Source organism: Tachysurus fulvidraco, chromosome 17 (assembly GCF_022655615.1).
Source record: "Tachysurus fulvidraco isolate hzauxx_2018 chromosome 17, HZAU_PFXX_2.0, whole genome shotgun sequence".
In the NCBI taxonomy this organism is placed as follows: domain Eukaryota; kingdom Metazoa; phylum Chordata; class Actinopteri; order Siluriformes; family Bagridae; genus Tachysurus; species Tachysurus fulvidraco.
The window spans coordinates 14135750-14155436 of NC_062534.1; the positions used below are offsets into that span (position 1 = coordinate 14135750).

At 35.7% G+C, this 19687-nt stretch overlaps 3 protein-coding genes across 7 annotated transcripts in view; all 3 read right to left on the reverse strand.

The window, feature by feature from the left end:
* mtus1a (microtubule associated tumor suppressor 1a) overlaps nt 1–6704 on the reverse strand; it is a 30452-nt gene extending 23748 nt beyond the window's left edge. The window contains exons 1-2 of one of the 5 annotated variants that reach the window (XM_027135668.2): nt 6593–6704; nt 304–1985 (exon numbers count right to left, since the gene is read on the reverse strand). In XM_027135668.2, the coding sequence (XP_026991469.2) occupies nt 304–1881 (1578 nt within the window). In that variant the 5' untranslated portion in view covers nt 1882–1985; nt 6593–6704. Of the gene's footprint in view, nt 1–303; nt 1986–4124; nt 4537–6435; nt 6568–6592 lie in introns of those variants that run through there. The other 4 variants (XM_047802377.1, XM_047802378.1, XM_047802376.1 and 1 more) reach the window with 4 other exon arrangements.
* A 751-nt stretch (nt 6705–7455) lies between these two features.
* Nucleotides 7456–9893, reverse strand: fgl1 (fibrinogen-like 1). Its single transcript, XM_027135855.2, has 7 exons — nt 9702–9893; nt 9275–9449; nt 9025–9184; nt 8636–8733; nt 8385–8473; nt 8096–8283; nt 7456–7805 (listed from the first exon to the last, which is right to left on the reverse strand). The coding sequence occupies exons 1-7, from the start codon at nt 9756–9758 to the stop codon at nt 7646–7648; spliced, it is 927 nt and encodes a 308-aa protein (XP_026991656.2). The 5' UTR covers nt 9759–9893; the 3' UTR covers nt 7456–7645.
* Nucleotides 9894–11072: 1179 nt separating this feature from the next.
* Nucleotides 11073–16693, reverse strand: asah1a (N-acylsphingosine amidohydrolase (acid ceramidase) 1a). Its single transcript, XM_027135088.2, has 14 exons — nt 16533–16693; nt 16377–16423; nt 16163–16253; nt 15167–15250; nt 14982–15060; nt 14576–14650; nt 14427–14472; nt 14191–14335; nt 14050–14104; nt 12684–12765; nt 12409–12540; nt 12164–12287; nt 11601–11657; nt 11073–11496 (listed from the first exon to the last, which is right to left on the reverse strand). The coding sequence occupies exons 1-14, from the start codon at nt 16599–16601 to the stop codon at nt 11407–11409; spliced, it is 1176 nt and encodes a 391-aa protein (XP_026990889.2). The 5' UTR covers nt 16602–16693; the 3' UTR covers nt 11073–11406.
* Between the last annotated feature and the right edge of the window lie 2994 nt (nt 16694–19687).

Consider the following 19687-nt stretch of genomic DNA (forward strand, 5'->3'; position numbering starts at 1 on the left):
CTTATTAACAAACTTGATTAGAATGGGCAAGTTAGAGGAGAGAAACACTAGGTACAGGCTTGAGACAGGAAACACGTTACATACTTCATTATATACTTTTATGCTTTATTATATACTTGGGTTTGTTTTACTAAAATATTGAACCTAATATAATGTACTGTATGAAGCTATAAAAGTCATACTCAACTGATTAACTTTTCTGGAAATTTTTGACTTTAAAGATAATATGTATACCAATAACTTTTTGACACAAATCAGTTTTTTAAAAACATATTTTTTCAAAAGAAAGAGATATGAACTCACCTTTGAACTGGGTTTCTGGGGTTTTCTGAGAAAACCTGATTTTTCCTCTCTAGAAGAATCAGGTCTGTCTCCAGGTTTGTTCAAGCGAGTCCGGCTCAGAAAACCTCCTACGGATGAGCTTTTTGCATTAGTGGGGGTGCTTTCAATCTTACTGACCTGTGATTCCTTTACAGTTCCTTCTCCAATAGTCTCAGACCACATGCGAGGCCGTGACTTTCGAGCAGGTGCAGTATCTTGACAAGTGGATGAGTGTGCTCTTTTAATCACATTGTTCTGATCCTTCTTAAGGCTTGCACATGTGAGAGTGGAGCTGGAAGAAACTACAGAGATAGATTTGGTAGGAGTTGTTATGCTTTGCATGGAATGGGAAGGTCTAGACTGGATTTTAGGCTGTTTTATGTTTGCTGAAGCACTGCCAACAGCCACATTTGATGGCTTTAAGACACTGTTGGGTTTAGACATGATTTTAGATCTTACATTACTGAAGTCAGGCTTGGCATACTTCTTAGGTTCTAACTTATTACTTTTATTGGATGCAGTCAATGATGATTTAGGTTTCTGAAAAACAGAATTTTTCTGCTCCTTCACGACTTGGGCCAATGGACTCCCAAAATCACTCTTACTTTTATTAAGAGAAGATTCTGAAAAACAAAATGTTTTAGAGCTCACAGACTGAACAGGGGTAGAGGTCTGGGCATTACCACTAATGTCTAGTTCCTCAGAGGTTAGAATTTGGAAAGTTTTGCCTTCAGCTGACGTGGAGTGAGTAGCTCTCTCAGCTTCAACATGACTTTTTTTCATATTAGCTGGTGTGACACATTCAATATGATTAAGTCCTGCAACCAAACGTGAGGTTCTGCTTTCCTCAGGTCCATTATGGAAAACTGTTTGAAACACATCCTCTTCCATCGTGAATGTCTGATTGCATGACTGGATGAAGGTGACTCCAAAGTCAGAATGTTTGTTGTTTTGTCCTGCAGCACAGAGCATGTTATTAACCAGACCCTCACAAACATCAGGCAGCAAGCCAGGCATCATGCTGATGTCAGAAGGCATGTCTGAAGAGTCCTCTAAGACCGAGGCACTTAGTAGTTGTTCGGATTCATGAACGATAAAACTGTTGCTCCTAATTAGCATCTCACCAGAGCTCACAGAGCTGTTTTTGTTACTAGAGCTACAGTAAGATGGAGAAACAAAGCCAGGTTGTGCATCAGTGTTGGGGCACATCCTTGAAATGTCATTGCCGTTCTTTACAAGGAGATCACGAACATCTGCCGTGGTACTTTCAGAATCAATACTGCCATTCTGTAGGCCCGAGATCATAAAGGTCATATTCTGGTTACAGTTGTCACCCGCAGTTTTCATACAGCCAACAGCGGCCACATGTGTTTCTATATCCACATTTTTAATGATGCTGGTTGCTGAAATAAGATCACTGCCACAGTCCCCGATCATCTCTACATCTCTACTGCTGTTCCTTTGTGAATCAGATGAAGGGTCACTAACGCAAGTAATGTCATTTCCATTTTGGTCCTCTTCAAACAATGAGACGTGCAGAGCACTAAGAGAAACCTCCATGCCTTTGGTTGTCTGAGTGATTTTAAGTTCAGAGGAGTGGACTTCAAGGTCCAAACATGCTTTGTCTTCTGTTATGCCTTTATAGATCAGCCAAAGCGAAGCACCTAAGATGGAAAAAATCCATTTCAATACTAATTTTAATCAATGTTCATGTTAAAGTAAGAAGCAGCCTTCTACCTCATTTCACTGTAGTTTGTCCAGGCACATTAAACAAAGCAAAGAAACCACTCACATTCAGAAGTTTCTTGGTATCCTTTAAATTTGTAAGTTGTCCATTTAAATCATTTCCAATAAACTGGATGTTACCATGTATAAACCTAACCAGCAATGTGTTTGCTGTTTATTGTTACTATGTATATTAAAAATTAAGTGTTCACAGTAAACTAGAAACTCTTTTTGCCTGCTAATTAAGCAACACAATCTCCTAAATCTTAATGTTTTATAATCAATTCACAGAACAGGCTTTCTTGTAGCAAGCATATGATACCCTATTCATTTTTAATATCTCCAAGGCCACCTTTGTCTAAGTAATAGAGTTTGGACTATGTGTCACGATCCTCCATAGTTAACCATTCTTAACTGTCTAACTGAAATGTCTACCTAGGATCATAACCTCTGAAAGAAGAAGAGGGGGAAAAACCCAACTACACAGGCCTAGGAAACAAAATGCATTCCTTTTATTAGTATGAAGGCACACAACAGCACTTTATACTTAACCAAATTGCTGGTCAGGTTACACACAGCAATGCCAAGTAGCAATGCTACAATGAACAATTTAGTAGACTCCTGAAACTGAGCAGCGCTACACCAATCCTAGAAGCATTTTGCTTTTAATTTTCACAACATTTCAAAAATGTTGTTACAGAAAAGTTACTTCAACCTAAAAGATCTCATCAGATCTTATGTTCTGCCTGCTTGCACCACAGTCCACAGGGGTAGAAATTGCTTGGTACGATTTCAAACTGCTGAGAAAAGAAAAAGTGCACACTCCATTGCACTCCTGTCAAGTACAGTAAAAGAAAGTGGTTCAAGGCAAAGGAAAGAAAGAAGTTCTTTGCAGGCAAGTTGAACAACAGAACATAACCATTAAGAAAGACAGAACATAACCATTAACATAAGACATTTTCATAATCAAAATAATATAATGAAATGCTTACAAGAACAGCAGTGTGAGAACAAACAAATCACATTTTACTCTGTGTTAGCAAAGAGGGAGGTGCCTGTTTCAAGTAACAGGTACAGACAGGAGGAAACAATGATTATCCACTAGGCAAAGGTTCATGTTTGTCTCACAGACCTGAGACAGTTAAATTACACATCAGAGTTAGCTCTTTAGGAGTCTAAATACCCTCAACACTTCATATAGCCTGTGAGATTTACAAGCTTTAGGCTGATTGGGATAGTTACAGCAAAATAGAGGTTAAAAAACTCATCTATATACACACACAATACATGTTGAGGCCACCTCTGTTCCTCTGTTAAATAGTTCAGAAAAAAAGCAGGGAGAAGGAAGCTTGTCAATTCTTCTGAACTGCAGTCAATGGAAAGTAAATTGTTTTAACATATTAACTGAAAGTTTAACAGTCCTGATTGGGGGTCGAAGTATTCTATTCGGTACACAAAAACATACATACCCAGGAATTTTCCGGTAATTAATAACAGCAGGGAAAATCTCCCTGCAGTCTCACTAAGCTTTACCTCAGCTACTGCTTGCTTAGACCTTGAAACCCTGACTGCTCAAGTGAGACAAGAAACAAGCAGCTCTCTGTTAAAACACTGGCATGAATGGGAGAATTGATGAAGTCACATACCAGCTTACCTCTACTAGGACATTAGTGCTTTCAAGACTCATTAAAAAAGAAAGCTAATTCCTTACACATCTTTGGCTATGATGGTCATAAAAACTTAACTGCTCCAGTCTGCTAAGATTTGATTTACTATGAACCTGTGCTGAGGTACTTAACAGTGCTCCTGTTTGTGGTGTAGCGTACATACACACAAACACACCATACTAAAAGTATATTTCCACATTAAAAGAGCAAAAATCTCATGCAACACTGATTGTACACAACATAATTATGAGATACAGGGAAGTCCATAACAATGTTAAACTTGTTTACTCACAAAAACATGCAGCTTTTTTGATTAAAGCTAGAATAAGCCAATGATTTTTAAGTTTGTGTTAGTAAATTGTTTAGATCCCAACATATTTAATGAAGTTGACAAGAGAAAAACAGACTTACCAGCTCTGTTCCAGTTTTCTTCTTCAAGTCAAAATCCTCTCTCATCAAATCAATCCCATCAATGGTAGGGCAAAGTCTCAGACTAGACCAGACATAACTCTGTACACTCTGTGCGTGCTCCACAAATATTCATCTACCAGCCCCCAACTCACAGTCCAACTTGCCAGAGCATCATTAACACACCGCTAAAGTTTGGCCTCTTTCTCTCAGAGTCCTCTGAATTGGCAGCAATGATTCCTTGCATAAATAAATATATTCTCAATGCTGGCTCTCATCACCTTTGGGCAATTAGACTTGAACACGCCTCTGCATATGCCACTTCAAGGTTCAAGGTCCAGCTCAGGCCTGTGGTAATGTTACAAGGCTAAGTTTACCAGAGAGAGCATTTGGTTACCTTATCCTTAGCAAGACCTTTCCAAAGAGGGAGGTGCATAGACATGGCAGGACAGAACGGCATTCGCTGTTGCTATGCGACCAAAGGCCTCCTATTATGAGAGAGTTCACGACAGCCAGTTTTTTTGTCCAAGGCTGAAACTGAGAGCATGCATACACGCCTAACACACACACACAAATTATTTCAATATGCAATAGACCGATTACGAAGAGACCATTTGATGTCTGTTTCGAAAGATCAGTATAATAACTAGTGAGTATTCTCTCTCTCGTTCTTTCTGCCAAACACAGAAAATAAAAAGGTTACTTTACAAAACTTTTCTGAAAACAGAAGGAATTAACTTCTTAGCCATGTTCTACACAGTTCTATTTCTACATGATCCAGGCCAAAGAAAATGTATAATCATGAAATAAAAAGTAGGAATAGCTTAGGTAAAAAAAAACAAAAACAAAAAAAAAAAAAACCCGTGATGCTTCATTTTAAATTCTGGTACGAGACAACTGCGTGGAATGAGTGGAATAAATGATTCAAAGCATGAACCACAAAATAAACACCAGCACAGAATTTCACATGTATCCACTGATTATAGCTTATCTTTATTATGACTGTAAAACCAAAGGCAAATATTTGGTAAGATATTTAAGATAGAAAATTACTGTTTACTGAAGAAACATGTAGAAGGTTATTTCAGTATGGTTGATTACAATCACACACACACACACACACACACACACACACACACACACACACACACACACACACTGTATGTATAGGCTGGCAGACATCAAATATTTCAATGTAAGCTCAAAAACCAAACAGCATTCTAGCAACTGCAGAATGCTTGTATTCAAAAATATCTTGAAAGCACATGTTCTCTGACTCGTGCCCTTCTATAACATCCATCTTTGTCACAATCAGTGCAACAGACTATTGAGTCATAACACAAATCCCATCCTTTCATACTAAGTTTGTGCCAGTGAATCTAGATTAGTACACAGAGTGGCCTAGACGGATTTACGATTAAGACAAACTTTAATTTAAAACTTTAAGAGAACCTGCTCCAACACTTGCTCTGGCATCCAAGTTATTTAAATTCCTTTTGGATGCCATACAATGCCCTAAAGGACAGAAGAGCAGTACTTCGAGACATGGCATGCCAAGACCTACCAAGCCGTTCTCTTGGTAAAGAGAAAACATGCAATAATTTTATGCAATTAGGAAACTGTGTAAAAGAATCCAAGAAACATCACTCACCTTTCCAAATATTTACTTCCAGCAAATATTTACTTCCAGCTACAAGCTACTCAGTGATTAGATTAAGCAATAATTATAAGCTGCTTGCAGCATTTGGGAATCGGTTTGATTACATGAGAGCCAGAAAAACAGCTTTTTAAGTTATTTCTAGTAACTTGTGTCTCTCCAGCTCTGCTTTCCCATGAGGTCACATCTCCTTTAGAGGCACAGTCTATTTCCTGAACACAGCTAAATCCTTTTTTTTTCACCTGATTCACACTCATCAGAAGGATAACTTGGATGCCTTGGACTGCTTTCCAGAAATAGTGCAGAGAGGGAAGCAGCCATAAAGCTCAGTTCTTTCATGGAACTTAGTAAATCAACGTCTAGATAATTAAGCATGTCGTGTAGACTATAGTTGTATTAATGTTTGAAGAAAAAAAAAATTCATAAATGCACAGACTTGACTAGATTTTAAACAAATCCTGCTGTCCTTGTAATTCCCAGGTTTACATTAAAAGCTATATCCTAAGTCGTTAAACTTTGTCAGCATGACCTGCTTGGTGTTCAGCTGTTTTTTGTACTAATTCGTAGCATAAAAAAAGAAAAGAAAAAAGAAATATTTGCAACCGTTTCTGAGGAGCCAAACTACACAAAACAAAGCACAAAATTGAGTTAATTTACCGGAATATTGATGAGTTGTTTTTTTTTTCCTTTTTCACATTTAAAAGAGGACTTGACAGCGAATGTGTAAAATTTTAACTCAATAAAAACTCATCTGTTGTCTCGTTTTTGTTGTTGTTTTTGTTTTTTTTTTTAAAAAAAAAGCACTGCGTCTCACCTTAAAAAGCAACAACACTACACCCAACAGGTAGACACGAGCTCAGCACACGTGTCGCGTGCTGACAGGTGGCGTCACTTCCGGGGTAGCAATCTGAGCCCTTGGTTTTATACACCATGCTAAAGTATCTCTTTAATCCGTTATAACACAATGATATTATAATAAAACACGATCAAACTTGATTTTACTAATTCATGCCCTTATTTGTCTGTAAGTTCCCCTCAAATTCACAAATAAATGCATGTTGACATCCTGTGATGAACAAGGTTTAAACTACATAAACTCTATAGCCTATACTGTAAACAACACATACTATAAACTCTATTAATCGCAGGTCAAGTACTCGTAATTACACTTTAGAATTATTATTTTGTTTAAAGATCTTTCTTCTTCTTCTTCTTTAAATTAGTGAATCCTGCAAAATCTACATAAAATAAATACAGATTTTCCCAAAAGATAAAATAATAATTTATACCATTCTTCGTTTTTTCAAAAGTTTATACAATACCTGTCGTAATAGTTTGTATTAGTCCCTCACATAGACATATTGTTGGAAATATGCCAGAAAATCAACTAATGGAGGATTTTTTTCTAAAAAAAAACCAAATAAAAAACAAACAAACAAACAAAAAACAGAGGGCAGTTTAAGTCATCAGAAAAAAAAAACCCAAAACAAAACAAGGAACTTATGAACATCTATAACAAAACTTACAACATACATTAATAATCAAGCATTTGTAAACTTCTGAAATGGTTCATTTGTGTAAATTTATTATTGTGTCTTGTGGAATATATGTAAACATTCATTATGTTAAATGTGTACGGCTTTATTAAAGAAAAAACAAACAGCATTTATGACCCATCTCATTTTTATTATTATTATTTTTTTTTTTTTTTACATTTTTTGCAGATTCTCCAAGGTGTTTTTAAACTTATGACATCAGCTATATGTTCTACATTACTGTAAACTGTATGTAAAAATATTACAAGTATGCATACATTATCTCTATATTATCTCTCATGAATAACTGGGTAATGGTAAAATGTGTTATGTTAGACTTCATTTGGTTCAAAGGCACTTGGTCTGATCTTCATTTGCACGGTTTTGAGAGAGTACCACCAGCCATGCCAGGTGTACCACACTATCCCGTTGTCAGTCACTGCACTGTAAGGCCCCTTATAGTACAGTCCATTCAGATTGGCAGAGTGACACCTAGTGGAAGAACAACGTAAGAGCTTCAAGCAAACAACATGCAGGGTATTTATTAAGACTGGGTAAGGTGTTGTTTTTTCTTCTCTTTCCTGTTAGTACTTCACGTTTATAACATTGTATGTAGATAATTTATTACCTTCAAAGGTTTTTTTTTTTAATTATTACACATTATTAATAATCACTAGGCTGCTCGACTATTACCCGTAATTTTGAAAACATGCATTTTACAAGATTCAGCAGATAGTTACATTATTAAATAGCTTTATTTGGATACAATATATTTAACAGACCTGTTAAACCACCAGCCAGACATATCTTCCAGAGCACAGTTGCGCTCATAGCGATCATTGTCCTTATCTTTTGTGCTGAATTTCATGCCCTGGTGACTTGCCCAACCCTGTACCTCTGGGTTATAGCTGCCTGAGAGCGAGTCTCCTGCATTCCCTCTGTATCCATCAAACGTCAGCTGGTATTGATTCTAAAACCATGCAGACAAATGGTATAGTTAAATTTAATTACAATTATGCTTATACAATGGGATAATGTCCTTGATCAAGCCTCACAAAAGACAGGTGCTACCTGTTCACTGTCAACTTGGAACTTTCTGTACAGGGCAAAACGATGGCTGCCTTCGAAGTCTTCCAGGTCAATTCTCAGGCTGCAATCACCTGTTATTATGATATTAAAAAAAAAAACATACATGATATATAATTATCAATAAGCAGTGATGAATTATCTTGGAATGATATTTATAGTCTATTATCTGTTTGTTTGTTTTTTTGTTGTTGTTTTTTTATTAATGGTTTAAACTTTACTCCTAAAAGGCTCACCCTGGGATGTCAGGTAATTTAGGTTATCATTCCCTAACCAGAATTCTCCATTTGCAGATTTCATATCACCAAATCCAGTTTTGTAATCATTCCAATCTCTGCAACAAAAAAGCAGTAGATTCATAACGAAAGACCAGTAACGCAACATCTCTCTAATTCTTTCTTACTGTGTCTGCATATACATTTTGTCATTGATTAGTCTGATACTATTAAAGTAACACATTGATTTAAATAATAATTCAAATCATTAATGTAAACTGTCAGTTGCAGTATGAGGAATGTCTGTTTTAGCTTTTCATAAAAATGATCAAAAATAACCTACAGCCCATTGGTTCCACACTCCAGTGTGACCTTTGTACAAATAATACACAAGACAAAATCCTTCTCACCTGTCAAAAGATTCGTTGCCATCAGAGCGTCTTTGGAAGACTGTCCACCCGCCTCCATCTCCCATATCACAGTACACTTTGATCTTAGCTGGGCTCTTTTCAGGTTTAATCATGTAAAATCCACTCTTTGTGGAACCATTAGTGAAAATCTGAGCACAGTCTGAAAGCACAAACAAAAAACAAACAAAAAAAACCTAATTTCATCAAATACAGATTTTTTTTTTAAGTTACAGAAATACTCATTATTTACCGGCATATTGTTTATCTTCTATGTCAAAAAAGATGCTTTCATTGTGAAGAAGAGGAGGCTGCTGATTGAGGTCCAGTAAATGCTGAATCATCTCCCGTTGCTTAACAGCACGAGACTCCATACTCTTTAGCTGTGCCTGAAGTCTGTTTCTCTCTTGGAGACATTTATCTGAGGACTACACACACAGGGTTTTTTTTTTCCAAACAAGCAAATAAAAAATTACTAGGCCCTGTAGAAAAGAGAATATATATACTATATATATATATATATATATATATATATATATATATATATATATATATATATATATATACACAGATATATATATATTATATATATTTTCTACCACCAGCCATATATATATATATATATATATATATATATATATATATCAGATAAGCTCAGAAAATGTAATAATTATACTTACAGAATCAGCCTGGTCCAAACAAAAAACAATCCAAATCACAAGATAATATCTTGCCATTGTAACAACCAGACAAATCTCAAAATGAAACAGTGTTTGAGATACAAAACTGTGGTCCTTTTTGATAGTTACTGCACTGGATTTAAATCATTGTTCCAGCTCCTGCACCACCGATTTTTCATCTGTCTGATCTGTCCTGCATGCCTTTTATGAACTGCCCATGTTTTGTGGGTGAGTCACTCAGAAACAACGCAGATAAACAAATCTACTACAAAGACATAATGTCTAAAAGCAAACTTCATAGCATCATTCTTCAAAAATTGAGCTATGACTAATGCTGAACTGATTTATTTAAAAATGTATTTGTTTAAGAATTAGAAAACATAAATCTTTAAATTTTTAAAATGGTCTGGCTGACTTTCAGAGAAGAATACCTGATTTGATACACACGTGATACACACGTGTGTGTGTGTGCGTGTGTGTTCACACAATTCCATTCCGGTCCAAAACACTACTAAAGCATGTTGACTTAAAAAAAAACAAAACAAAAAAAAAACTGCTGCTTTTATAACTTTTTTTTTTTTTTTAAAAGTGCATCATCATCATATACGTTCATATGATGACTGAGTGTGTACATGTGAATACACACCATGTCATAAGAACAATTGGCATCATATACATAGATAAAGCATTGCTGAAGTTCAGCGATTAAATGATTAATCAGCTGTTGCGATATTTTCTAAACCTCAAAAAAAAAAAAGAATAAATAAAAAATAATGTGAAGTTCACCATCACACACACTTGCTCATAAAGTGTAAATGTTAGGGGTAGATGAGATGTTAGAGATAAAGTTTTTCTTTTACTTTAAACTTTACCATTTTTATTATGTTTGTATGCTTCTGTAAAGCTGCTTTGAGACATGGACAATTGAGGAAAACAAAAACCAATGCATCAGTGCTTAATAAGCAAACCTTTTCATTGTCATAAACATACCTGAGGTGGATTTATGAACTAAAGTGATATATTTACAACATTCATTCATCTATTTTCTGTACCACACAGGGTCCCTGGAGTCCTCCGCACCCAAAGTAGTGGAACTTTCCCCATGGCACATACACTCACACAATTTTTGAGATGCCAATCAGAATAAAAAGCATGTCTTTAGACTGGAGGAGGAAACTGGTGTGTCTGGAAGAAACCCCTAAAATACACAGAGAACATGCAAAGTCTGCACACATTGTGGAGGCAGGGCTTGAATACCCAACCATGGAGGTATGAGGAAAATGTGCCAATATGCTACTGTTTCGAGTTTTCCCCTAAATGTTGGTGCACCGTTTGTTATTTTATATGATGATTTCAACAGGAAAGAAAGAGTACAAAGAGAAAAACACATTTATTTGTAAAATAATAAAAAACAACAATATAAATCAAATCATTAGATAAATTCATATTTACTCATAATACTATAGTCAGGAAAGATTACCAAACAGTATGAACAATAAGATAGAAAACATTTACTGTATATTTTTGTTGGAACATTAAAGTAGTTATCTCCATCTAGAAAAATTAGCCATAGAAATAACAGTTAATGTAATATGTGAGTAAAATTATAGCATTACAATAGACCTAGCAGCATTATGGCCTCGCTTTAAAAACAGCATACACAGACACAATACCAGCTTTATCAGTATGTTCAGTCCTAAATCAATCACCAGGGCGTACACGGATTTGGACAGTCTCTGATGTAAGATTCTAGCGTACCAGCTGATACTTCCATTAGGGCCGTATAGGTGGTTAGCTACAGTAAACACGTAAACACACAAATGTAGATTAAAATTCAACTCCATCATCTAATCATTGATTCTAGCTTTATTCTGGGTCAACTAGTGAAAGATGTCTTACCTTATTTAGAACTGGCTTTGTTGAAAGTACATCATATAGAGTCGGCAAAGTGATATACTGAAGAAACATTGTTTAGTAGTCAGCCCAGGTTAATTACATGATTTATAATCAGTGTAAACAGGCATTACTTAAACAGGTTTGTATCAGTGTTTCCCAAATTAGGTGTCATGACCTGGTGTAGAGTCACTTGATAGAAGAGCCAAAAATTACTTTACAATTATTTTACAAAATTCATATCATGAATATGTGCATGGACTGTGTGTTTACTATTTTGAAATGTTACCGCAAGCGGAATTCAAATGAGAAACATTTAAATAAAGCCTGTACTGGCTGCACGAGTGTATGTGTTCAACATTATAAAGTGGACGAATTTATCTCCGCTAGTTCCTCTAAAGCACTGAGTGACTGTAACTCATTGGAATGACAGAAGTGAAGAAGGATAACACGGAAAAATAGAAAAACAGTAGAAACTCATACACATAGGATCATGTAATATTCATAATGTCCTTTTGGGGTTGTTTGTTCAAGAATGTTAGAAAGCTAATTCCTTACTAAACACTTACTGCTTGTGTAGTGTTATTCATGCATTTCATAGCCGGTGTGCGACGATCATCCAAAAAGAAAGGCTCTTCCCAGTGGTCATAGTTTGTTTCAAGCACGTACCATCTCCCAAGTGTCATGTTAATCCTACAGGATGAAAGTAATTTTAGCTTCAAAACTAGGTGTACAAAGTAAATTGTCAGCTCAGAGATCCCAGTTTATAGACTAACATATATTAAATACTGTTAGTGTGATTATGTGAGCTCACTCCCAGACATCCAGTGTGTTGATCCTAGTTCTGGTTATCACACAACCCTGGCCTGTCTGGTTTCCACCCAGGATAAAGTAGGCTGGAGCAAGTAACTTAGTAAGAGCAAGCTGTTTTTTGGCATCTTCGTAACTGTTAAAAAGACAAGGATGTCATTTACACATAATTTCACATCACAATAGAAACAGGTCAGACTGGAAGAGAAAGCAAGCAAGAAAGCAAGAGCATGATATTAATATTGGAGAGATGTATTTGGAGTCGGAGATTGGTTCAACCTGGTTGCATTTTCCAGGACCTTTCGTGTGAGGAAGCTCGTCCACATTCCATCTCTCTTGCCAAGAATCCATTCCAGGATCCCTGGGAGAAATTATAAGATATTATCAAAAGTCAGGACTGTGTCAACTGAAAGGACTGTTTGTCTACTGCTTTGTCACACACACACACACACACACACACACACACACACACACACACACACACACACACACACACACACACACACACACTATGAGTTACTTATGAGCACAGTAGTGATGCTGTAAAAAATAAGAAAAAAGTGAGAAAAAATAAAATAAAATACAATTATATATATGTGTGTATCCCTAATAAAAATTTCTACAATAACAATTATCTGAGATCCCTTCCTATCTTAATGTGATATAGCACCCAAATCTGTGTATTTGGTAATCTGTGTATAAATCTGACAAACAGTATATATATATATGCCATATGATGCAGTTATTTTGCTCAATTACAAAGAGCTTACAATGTTTTGAACACTCTGTGGGGTAACAGAGTGTTCAAAACATTAGACACCTAATGGAACACATCATAGGTCATCATCAAGTGGAGAAAACAGTGCAACAACTGAAGAAGACGAAGAAAATTTCGAAAAGACGGACACCAAGAGAGCATGTTTTGGATTGGCCCAGTCAAAAGCCAAATCTAAATCCTATTAAAAACTTGAAATGACTTGAAAAGACACCTGCACAGTAGATCACTTCATAATTTAAAAAATATTGAGCATATTTGCAAGAAAGAGTGCCAAATTGCCAAATTAAGATGTGACAAGTTGGTATACTCTTACCCAAAGAGACAGAGTGCTGTATTACAGGCCAAATGCCCTTTAACAAAATGTAAGTTCTAGAGAGCGTACACTCCCACCTCCAAAACATTATGGTTAATTTTCCAATTAAATTTTTTTTAAATCATATTAACAAAATCTGACAAATCTGCTAACATCACAGTAACCTGCTATTAACAGGGATGTGTGTGGCCCCTTAAAATCCAGTCTACATTGTTGCATTAACTTGTGAAATCACAGCTGTACATTTCAGAGACTGTACATTAGGTGTTTCCGTTCACAGTGTGTGTAATCTTTTCTCACCATCTGTATTTGACTACATGGATGCTGTTGGTTAGTGGAAAGTTTCTCATAACATTAAAACACCTGGCATAACTTCTTGTACCTGTGCACCTGCTCAGTAGTGGTCCGATATTATAGTGGTCTCTTTCCATTGATTCGTTGATTGATGAGGTAGTAAATTGTGTAGAAGCAGCTAAGCTTCAGACAAAAAAAAAAAACCTAACTAAAAGCATTTCTGCAACTTGATGGTTGCATGCCTAAAAATGTCATCTTACCTATGTATCCTCCATCAAAGTTGAAACGTTCGTTCATTGTTAGAGTGAATTCTCTCTACAAGCAAACACAAAGAACTTTTTGTAAGCATTTTTCAAAAAGGAAAAACAGAACAGTGCCTTTTCATGTCTTGAAACACTTACAGGTCTAATGCCAGTGAGCAGTCCCACATATCCTGCAAAGCTGGTGGATTTGAAAACTGTTCTGTTGTTTCGTTTCATGTCAACGTTCACCACAAGTGGCTTGAGCTTCTCAGTTAGAGTCCAAGTTTGGTTTTTCTTGTCCCAACTAACAGAATTGAAACACAGAGTAAATTCAATGTAAATCACAAACACATCAAAAATAATACAAATATAGGTAAAAAAAAAAAAAATCAGACCCCATGAACAAGCCGAAGTCCAGGTTCCGAGCATGGTATATTTTTCCTAGCAAAATAATAATTAACATGTAATAAAGTATATTAGACAAATAAGGCAAAACAAGTCATGAATATGTAATATATTAAATATACCATAATATACAACTCACCATTCAAGTCCTCAGCAACCACTGATGTGCACACTGTGAAAACTTCATAGAAGATATTGAAAAGAACAACTTCTCCTAAAAAGACAAAGGCTTGCATTAGCAAGAAATAGAAAGCTGAAGAAAAACAAACTGACATAGTTATATAACCTCTATGGCAGGGGTGTTCAATCCTTTCTCTCCAACCAAGCAGAAGTCAAATTTTTTCGTTTTTTGAAAGCCAAGATCAACAAATTAAACATGTAGAATCATGTGGTGGCACCTGACTGGAATGAAACCCTTTGCACCTAAACACCCGCCATTTTGCAGATAAGATTGGACACCCCAGATCTATGGTCATTTTTCACAATCCTATGAAATATGACCATAAATAAAACACAGACAATCTGCTTAAAATAACAACCCTGACCTAAAGGGACACCAGAAACCGAAGCAATTCCTTTAATTTCTTCGTTAAAAGGGTATGGGAGCATGTCCACAATTAAAGGCTGAAAAAAAAAAGAATAACACAAATTAAACAGGAATCATAGATTTTTTTTGAATATTTAATAGTGACACTGCACTGTAGTAAGAGTACTGAATGTGAATACTCACCAACTCCTGGTCTACTAAATGAATTAATTTTCCATGGAAAAAGCCATTGGCTAAATCTTTTATTGCCTGTATCATTGCTGTCAGCTGAAGAACAAAAAACAAAGCACACCTGCATGTTACTGAAAATGCTATCAGACCATGTTCACTTTCATGTCCTTTATTTCAGTTACCCAAAGATTAGCTTGTTCCTTAATTCACAAGCTCTAAAGCATGGATCTCATTAGGTAGCCTCAATAAGTTCTTCCTTTACATGTTGCTAGTGTTACATGTTCCTTTAAACTTTTTTGCTCTTTGCACATGCTGTCACATTTCAGTCGATTGTGGTTTTGCACAATCCTTTACTATATCTCATGTAACTGCTGCTATAACACTGTGTTTGTTCCAGTATTTCTGCACATGCAATATTGTTGAACATACAGTATTTACACTGCTCGGCGCCGTTTCTGTTTCTGCTTATTGTCTTTGGTGTTTTGTCTTGTAATTTTTTATTTGTACTGTCTTTTGTCCTGCACCAGGTTGCACAGATGCACTTAATGTATCTAGGACTAACTTACTAAGTCTTTAGCTCTGTCTTGTTCTATGTAGCACCATGATCCTGGAGAAACATTGTCTCATTTCGCTGTGTACTGCAACATCTACATATGATTGAAACAACAATAAAAGCTTCTTTACTTGACTCTTGACTTGACTAGTGGATGAAAAAACCCATAGAATCATAGAACAGAAAACAGAAATAGGGATATTTATGAATATATTTATAATATTCTATCTTTTTTGACACCATTTTTTTCATTACAACTATTGACAGCAATAGAAAAAAATGTATTACTGATCACACAGAAGTTTTGTGGATTCAGTGCAATAGGGGAAACACAGACAGGGACACAGAGCAGCACTGCATAATTATCAGCTATACCTTGATTTCTGTCTGTTTACACAGAAAGAAAAATACACAGACAAGACACAAAGTACCACAGCATGTCGTAAACAGCTTACTTCAGCTTTTTTCTCCTTTATCACCTGAGTCCACCTCTGGTTAGGGGGCAAATCAAGGTTCAGCATGTACCATGTGACATTACTTTTAAATCTGTACGAGAAGATCAGTGTTAATACATCATTAAATCATAATGGGAGAAATCTCAGAGATCAGAAATATCATTCAGCAGCATTTCATGCAACACAGGGTATTTACATAAGTAGCTGAACCTACGTTGGTCCTTTAGGAGGATACATTCTTGTCCTGCATTCTTCAGCAAACTGTAAACAAAAGACATTAAAGACTTCAGATTCCACTGGCAGTCTGTCGTGTGGTCTATAAAGACATCATATGGCAATTAATGTCATTGTAAATCAAATCGTTACTTACTAGGAAGGGAAAAAGTGAGCTCGAACTGACGAGTGTCAGAAGAACACAACGTACGACAGTCAAATTCATCTTTACTTCAATTCATCTTACTTGACTCCAACTTCCAGCTTTCACAAATGTACAGCACTTCCTAACCGAATACAACGAGCTGGAGTGTACCATTGTCACGGGGAGCATCGGAAATATTGTTGTTATTTTTATTTAACAAAAATAGTATGCAACGTCTATTTTACAGTGTATTCATATTAAGTACTCAATATAACAATGTGACATTTTAATCCATTTCATTTTATTTTTGGAATTAAAATAATCTGTTCAATAGAGCAAGAACCCCCCCCTTAAAGAGCAACGCGGTGTTTTCTTCCACTGATGAACAAGAAAATCCTGTTTTGTACATTAACATTATTAATAAATTATTGTTCTCTGCTTTTATCCTATTGTGAAGAATATTTAAACAAACACTTACTTTGAAAGTTATTTATTTATTTATTTGTTTGTTTGTAATTGTGTGCGCATGCGCCCTGGACATCGTGGGCTACAGAATTTTATATATATATATATATATATATATATATATATATATATATATATATATATATATATATATATATATATATATATATATATATATATACTTATATATATGCATATACATATATATATACTTTTCTCACGCTCCCGCCACCCATATTTCCCACGCAGAAAAACGTTTTGACTATTTATCATATTTAATATGCCGCAGCGCCCAAAATGTATCAGTCCGCACCACTGTCTCTATGGAACCGGGCAGGAAATAGCACTATCTGGATAAGATTTAACGCAGCAACCAATTAAAAAAACATTAGCGAGGGTATTTTCGATTGTCGGTTTGAACAAAACCTCAACACGAAACAGCTTGTCTCTGGACGGGACATTGTCCTCAATCATGACCCTAAAAATGGCTGGGCTTGAGCCGAACTGTTTTAAATGGGAGCAACATTACAAATGATAAAGGAGTCCAAAAAGGCAACAAACACTTATACACACACACACACACACACACACACACACACACACACACACACACACACACACACACACACACACACACACCATGTGGACGGAATGCATTGGCGCTTGTGTGAAGTTTGTCCAGAAATTTGACTTTCTACTGCTTGAATAATCGACATTTGCACAGAGCTGTACGGAGTTTAATGAATGCAAATAAATCTTGTGCCTCGCAGAAACTGTTAAGTAAAAAGCATGTTATTCGTTCTCTTGAAATAACTACATGTGTCCAATAGGGGTCAGTACAGGCTTCTTTTTAATATACTTGCTTGGTTGATGCTTCTAAATGTCTCAAGTTTCTATAAATATGCAATTGCAATGTTTTGATATCGTGTAGGAATAATAATAATAATAATAATAATAATAATAATAATAATAATAATAATAATAATAATAATAGAAGGAGTGAAATAAACTTGGCTACAATCGACACAGTATGGCACTATTTCACAGTATGACACCATTTCATCAGGGCATCATGTACACACATTTAAATATGGGGCAAATTAGAGAAGCCAAATCATGTTTTTAAGATTCAGAAGACAGCCAGAGAACAGGGAGTTAGACCCCCATACAGAAATGGGTTGAACAGCAAACATATAAATGTTAACCCAAAAACCAGATCAAACCAAATACCCTGAAAGTGTGATTGCTACCCAGTGTGCCACATTGTCACCTGTAAATTATGTCAATTTAGCAAAAATGCTCAGGTTAAAATAGCTCCCAAAAAGGCACAGCTAGAAGAGCAGTGTGTATTCCCATGCAACAATCAAACTACATGGCATTCTGTAGTACTGTAAATATAGTAACAAAATCAGTCACAAACAAATTGTATATTAAAAAGTAAGTAAAAGCTATTGTTAAAAAAAAGTACTGATAACACTGTTAATAGTGCTGAAAGCTCTTAAAATAAATTATAAATACAACCTAAATACAAGAGAAACCATGTATTCATGAAATATGTGCGCTGTATTATACTCCCATTTTCAGGTTTAGGATCAGTTGCTGTCTGTCCATTATATTTTGACTATTCCAGCAGACATTACTCTAAGAGAGGAAAAGATGGAAGACAATGCACAAACATGATTATGCTAGTTATTGGAATAGCCAAGAAGAAGAAGAAGAAGAAGAAGAAGAAGAAGAAGAAGAAGAAGAAGAAGAAGAAGAAGAGCAGAGAGATCAAAAAGACAGATTAAAAAATACCAGAGAGATAAAGCTGGTCTAGCTGGTAAGATAAATGAGGATTCTCCATTAATTAAACATTTTTTGTGATTATCTGCTTTGATAGCACTTATCTCATGAGTCCTGGGAGCAATAGTGCAAACAGAAGTACTTTAATGACAGAACAACCAACATTTATGTATGCCTTCGTAGTCCTTGTGTTCAGAGCTTATCTGCTGAAAGAAACATTTTCATCTGACTCGAATGATTTTGATACCCTTAAACTCATTATTAACAACAACAAAAACAACAACAACAACAACAACAATAATAATAATAATAATAATAATAATAATAATAATAATAATAATAATAATAATAATAATAATAAAAAGAAGAAGAAGAAGAAGAAGAAGAAGAAGTAGTAGTAGTAGTAGTAGAAGACTGTTGTTCAGGGCAGAATGCTGGACACCTCTACTGTAAAACCTCTACTTCATTAACAGCACTGGTTTTACACAGGTGACCTGGCTTAAAGTACCATCTCCCATTCTAATCTTAGCAAACATCAAATCAAATCATAAGGCACAATTGTTATTAAAAGCTGGCAATGGTCAGGCAATGTACAAAAGACTCAATAAGAGCAAATCTAAACAGCAAAAACCATAGTTGTCAGGACCCTATATTTATTTGCTTATAGAACCACACATCTCTTAGGTAAAGTTTTCCAACAACATAGTCCAACTGTACAAATGTGCATCTGGACATCTGAGGATCTGGAGGGTGGAATGAAATTCTCAGACATTTGAATTTGTTCTTCCTAGATGCTCAGTGGGAGGTTGACTGTGGTGAGAGGTGATCAGAAGGTGAGAGGTGATCAGAAGGTGAGAGTCCTATAGCACTGTTATAAGTCCAGTCTTTTGTTCGGGACAGAATGTTGGACACCTCTA

Bases quoted from the DNA above. Each gene is read 5' to 3' on its own strand.
- asah1a (XM_027135088.2), bottom strand. From the start codon at position 16,601: ATGAATTTGACTGTCGTACGTTGTGTTCTTCTGACACTCGTCAGTTCG. The intron at 14,336-14,426 runs GTCTGATTTTTT...CAATTCTGTTAG, and splicing joins GACTTCGGCTTGTTCATGGG to TTGGGACAAGAAAAACCAAA. The intron at 12,541-12,683 runs GTTGAACCAATC...TCTTTTTAACAG, and splicing joins GTCCTGGAAAATGCAACCAG to TTACGAAGATGCCAAAAAAC.
- fgl1 (XM_027135855.2), bottom strand. From the start codon at position 9,758: ATGGCAAGATATTATCTTGTGATTTGGATTGTTTTTTGTTTGGACCAG. The intron at 9,185-9,274 runs GTAAATAATGAG...TTGTGCTTTCAG, and splicing joins AGAAGATAAACAATATGCCG to ACTGTGCTCAGATTTTCACT. The intron at 7,806-8,095 runs GTCTGTTAAATA...TTCTTCCACTAG, and splicing joins TCTGGCTGGTGGTTTAACAG to GTGTCACTCTGCCAATCTGA.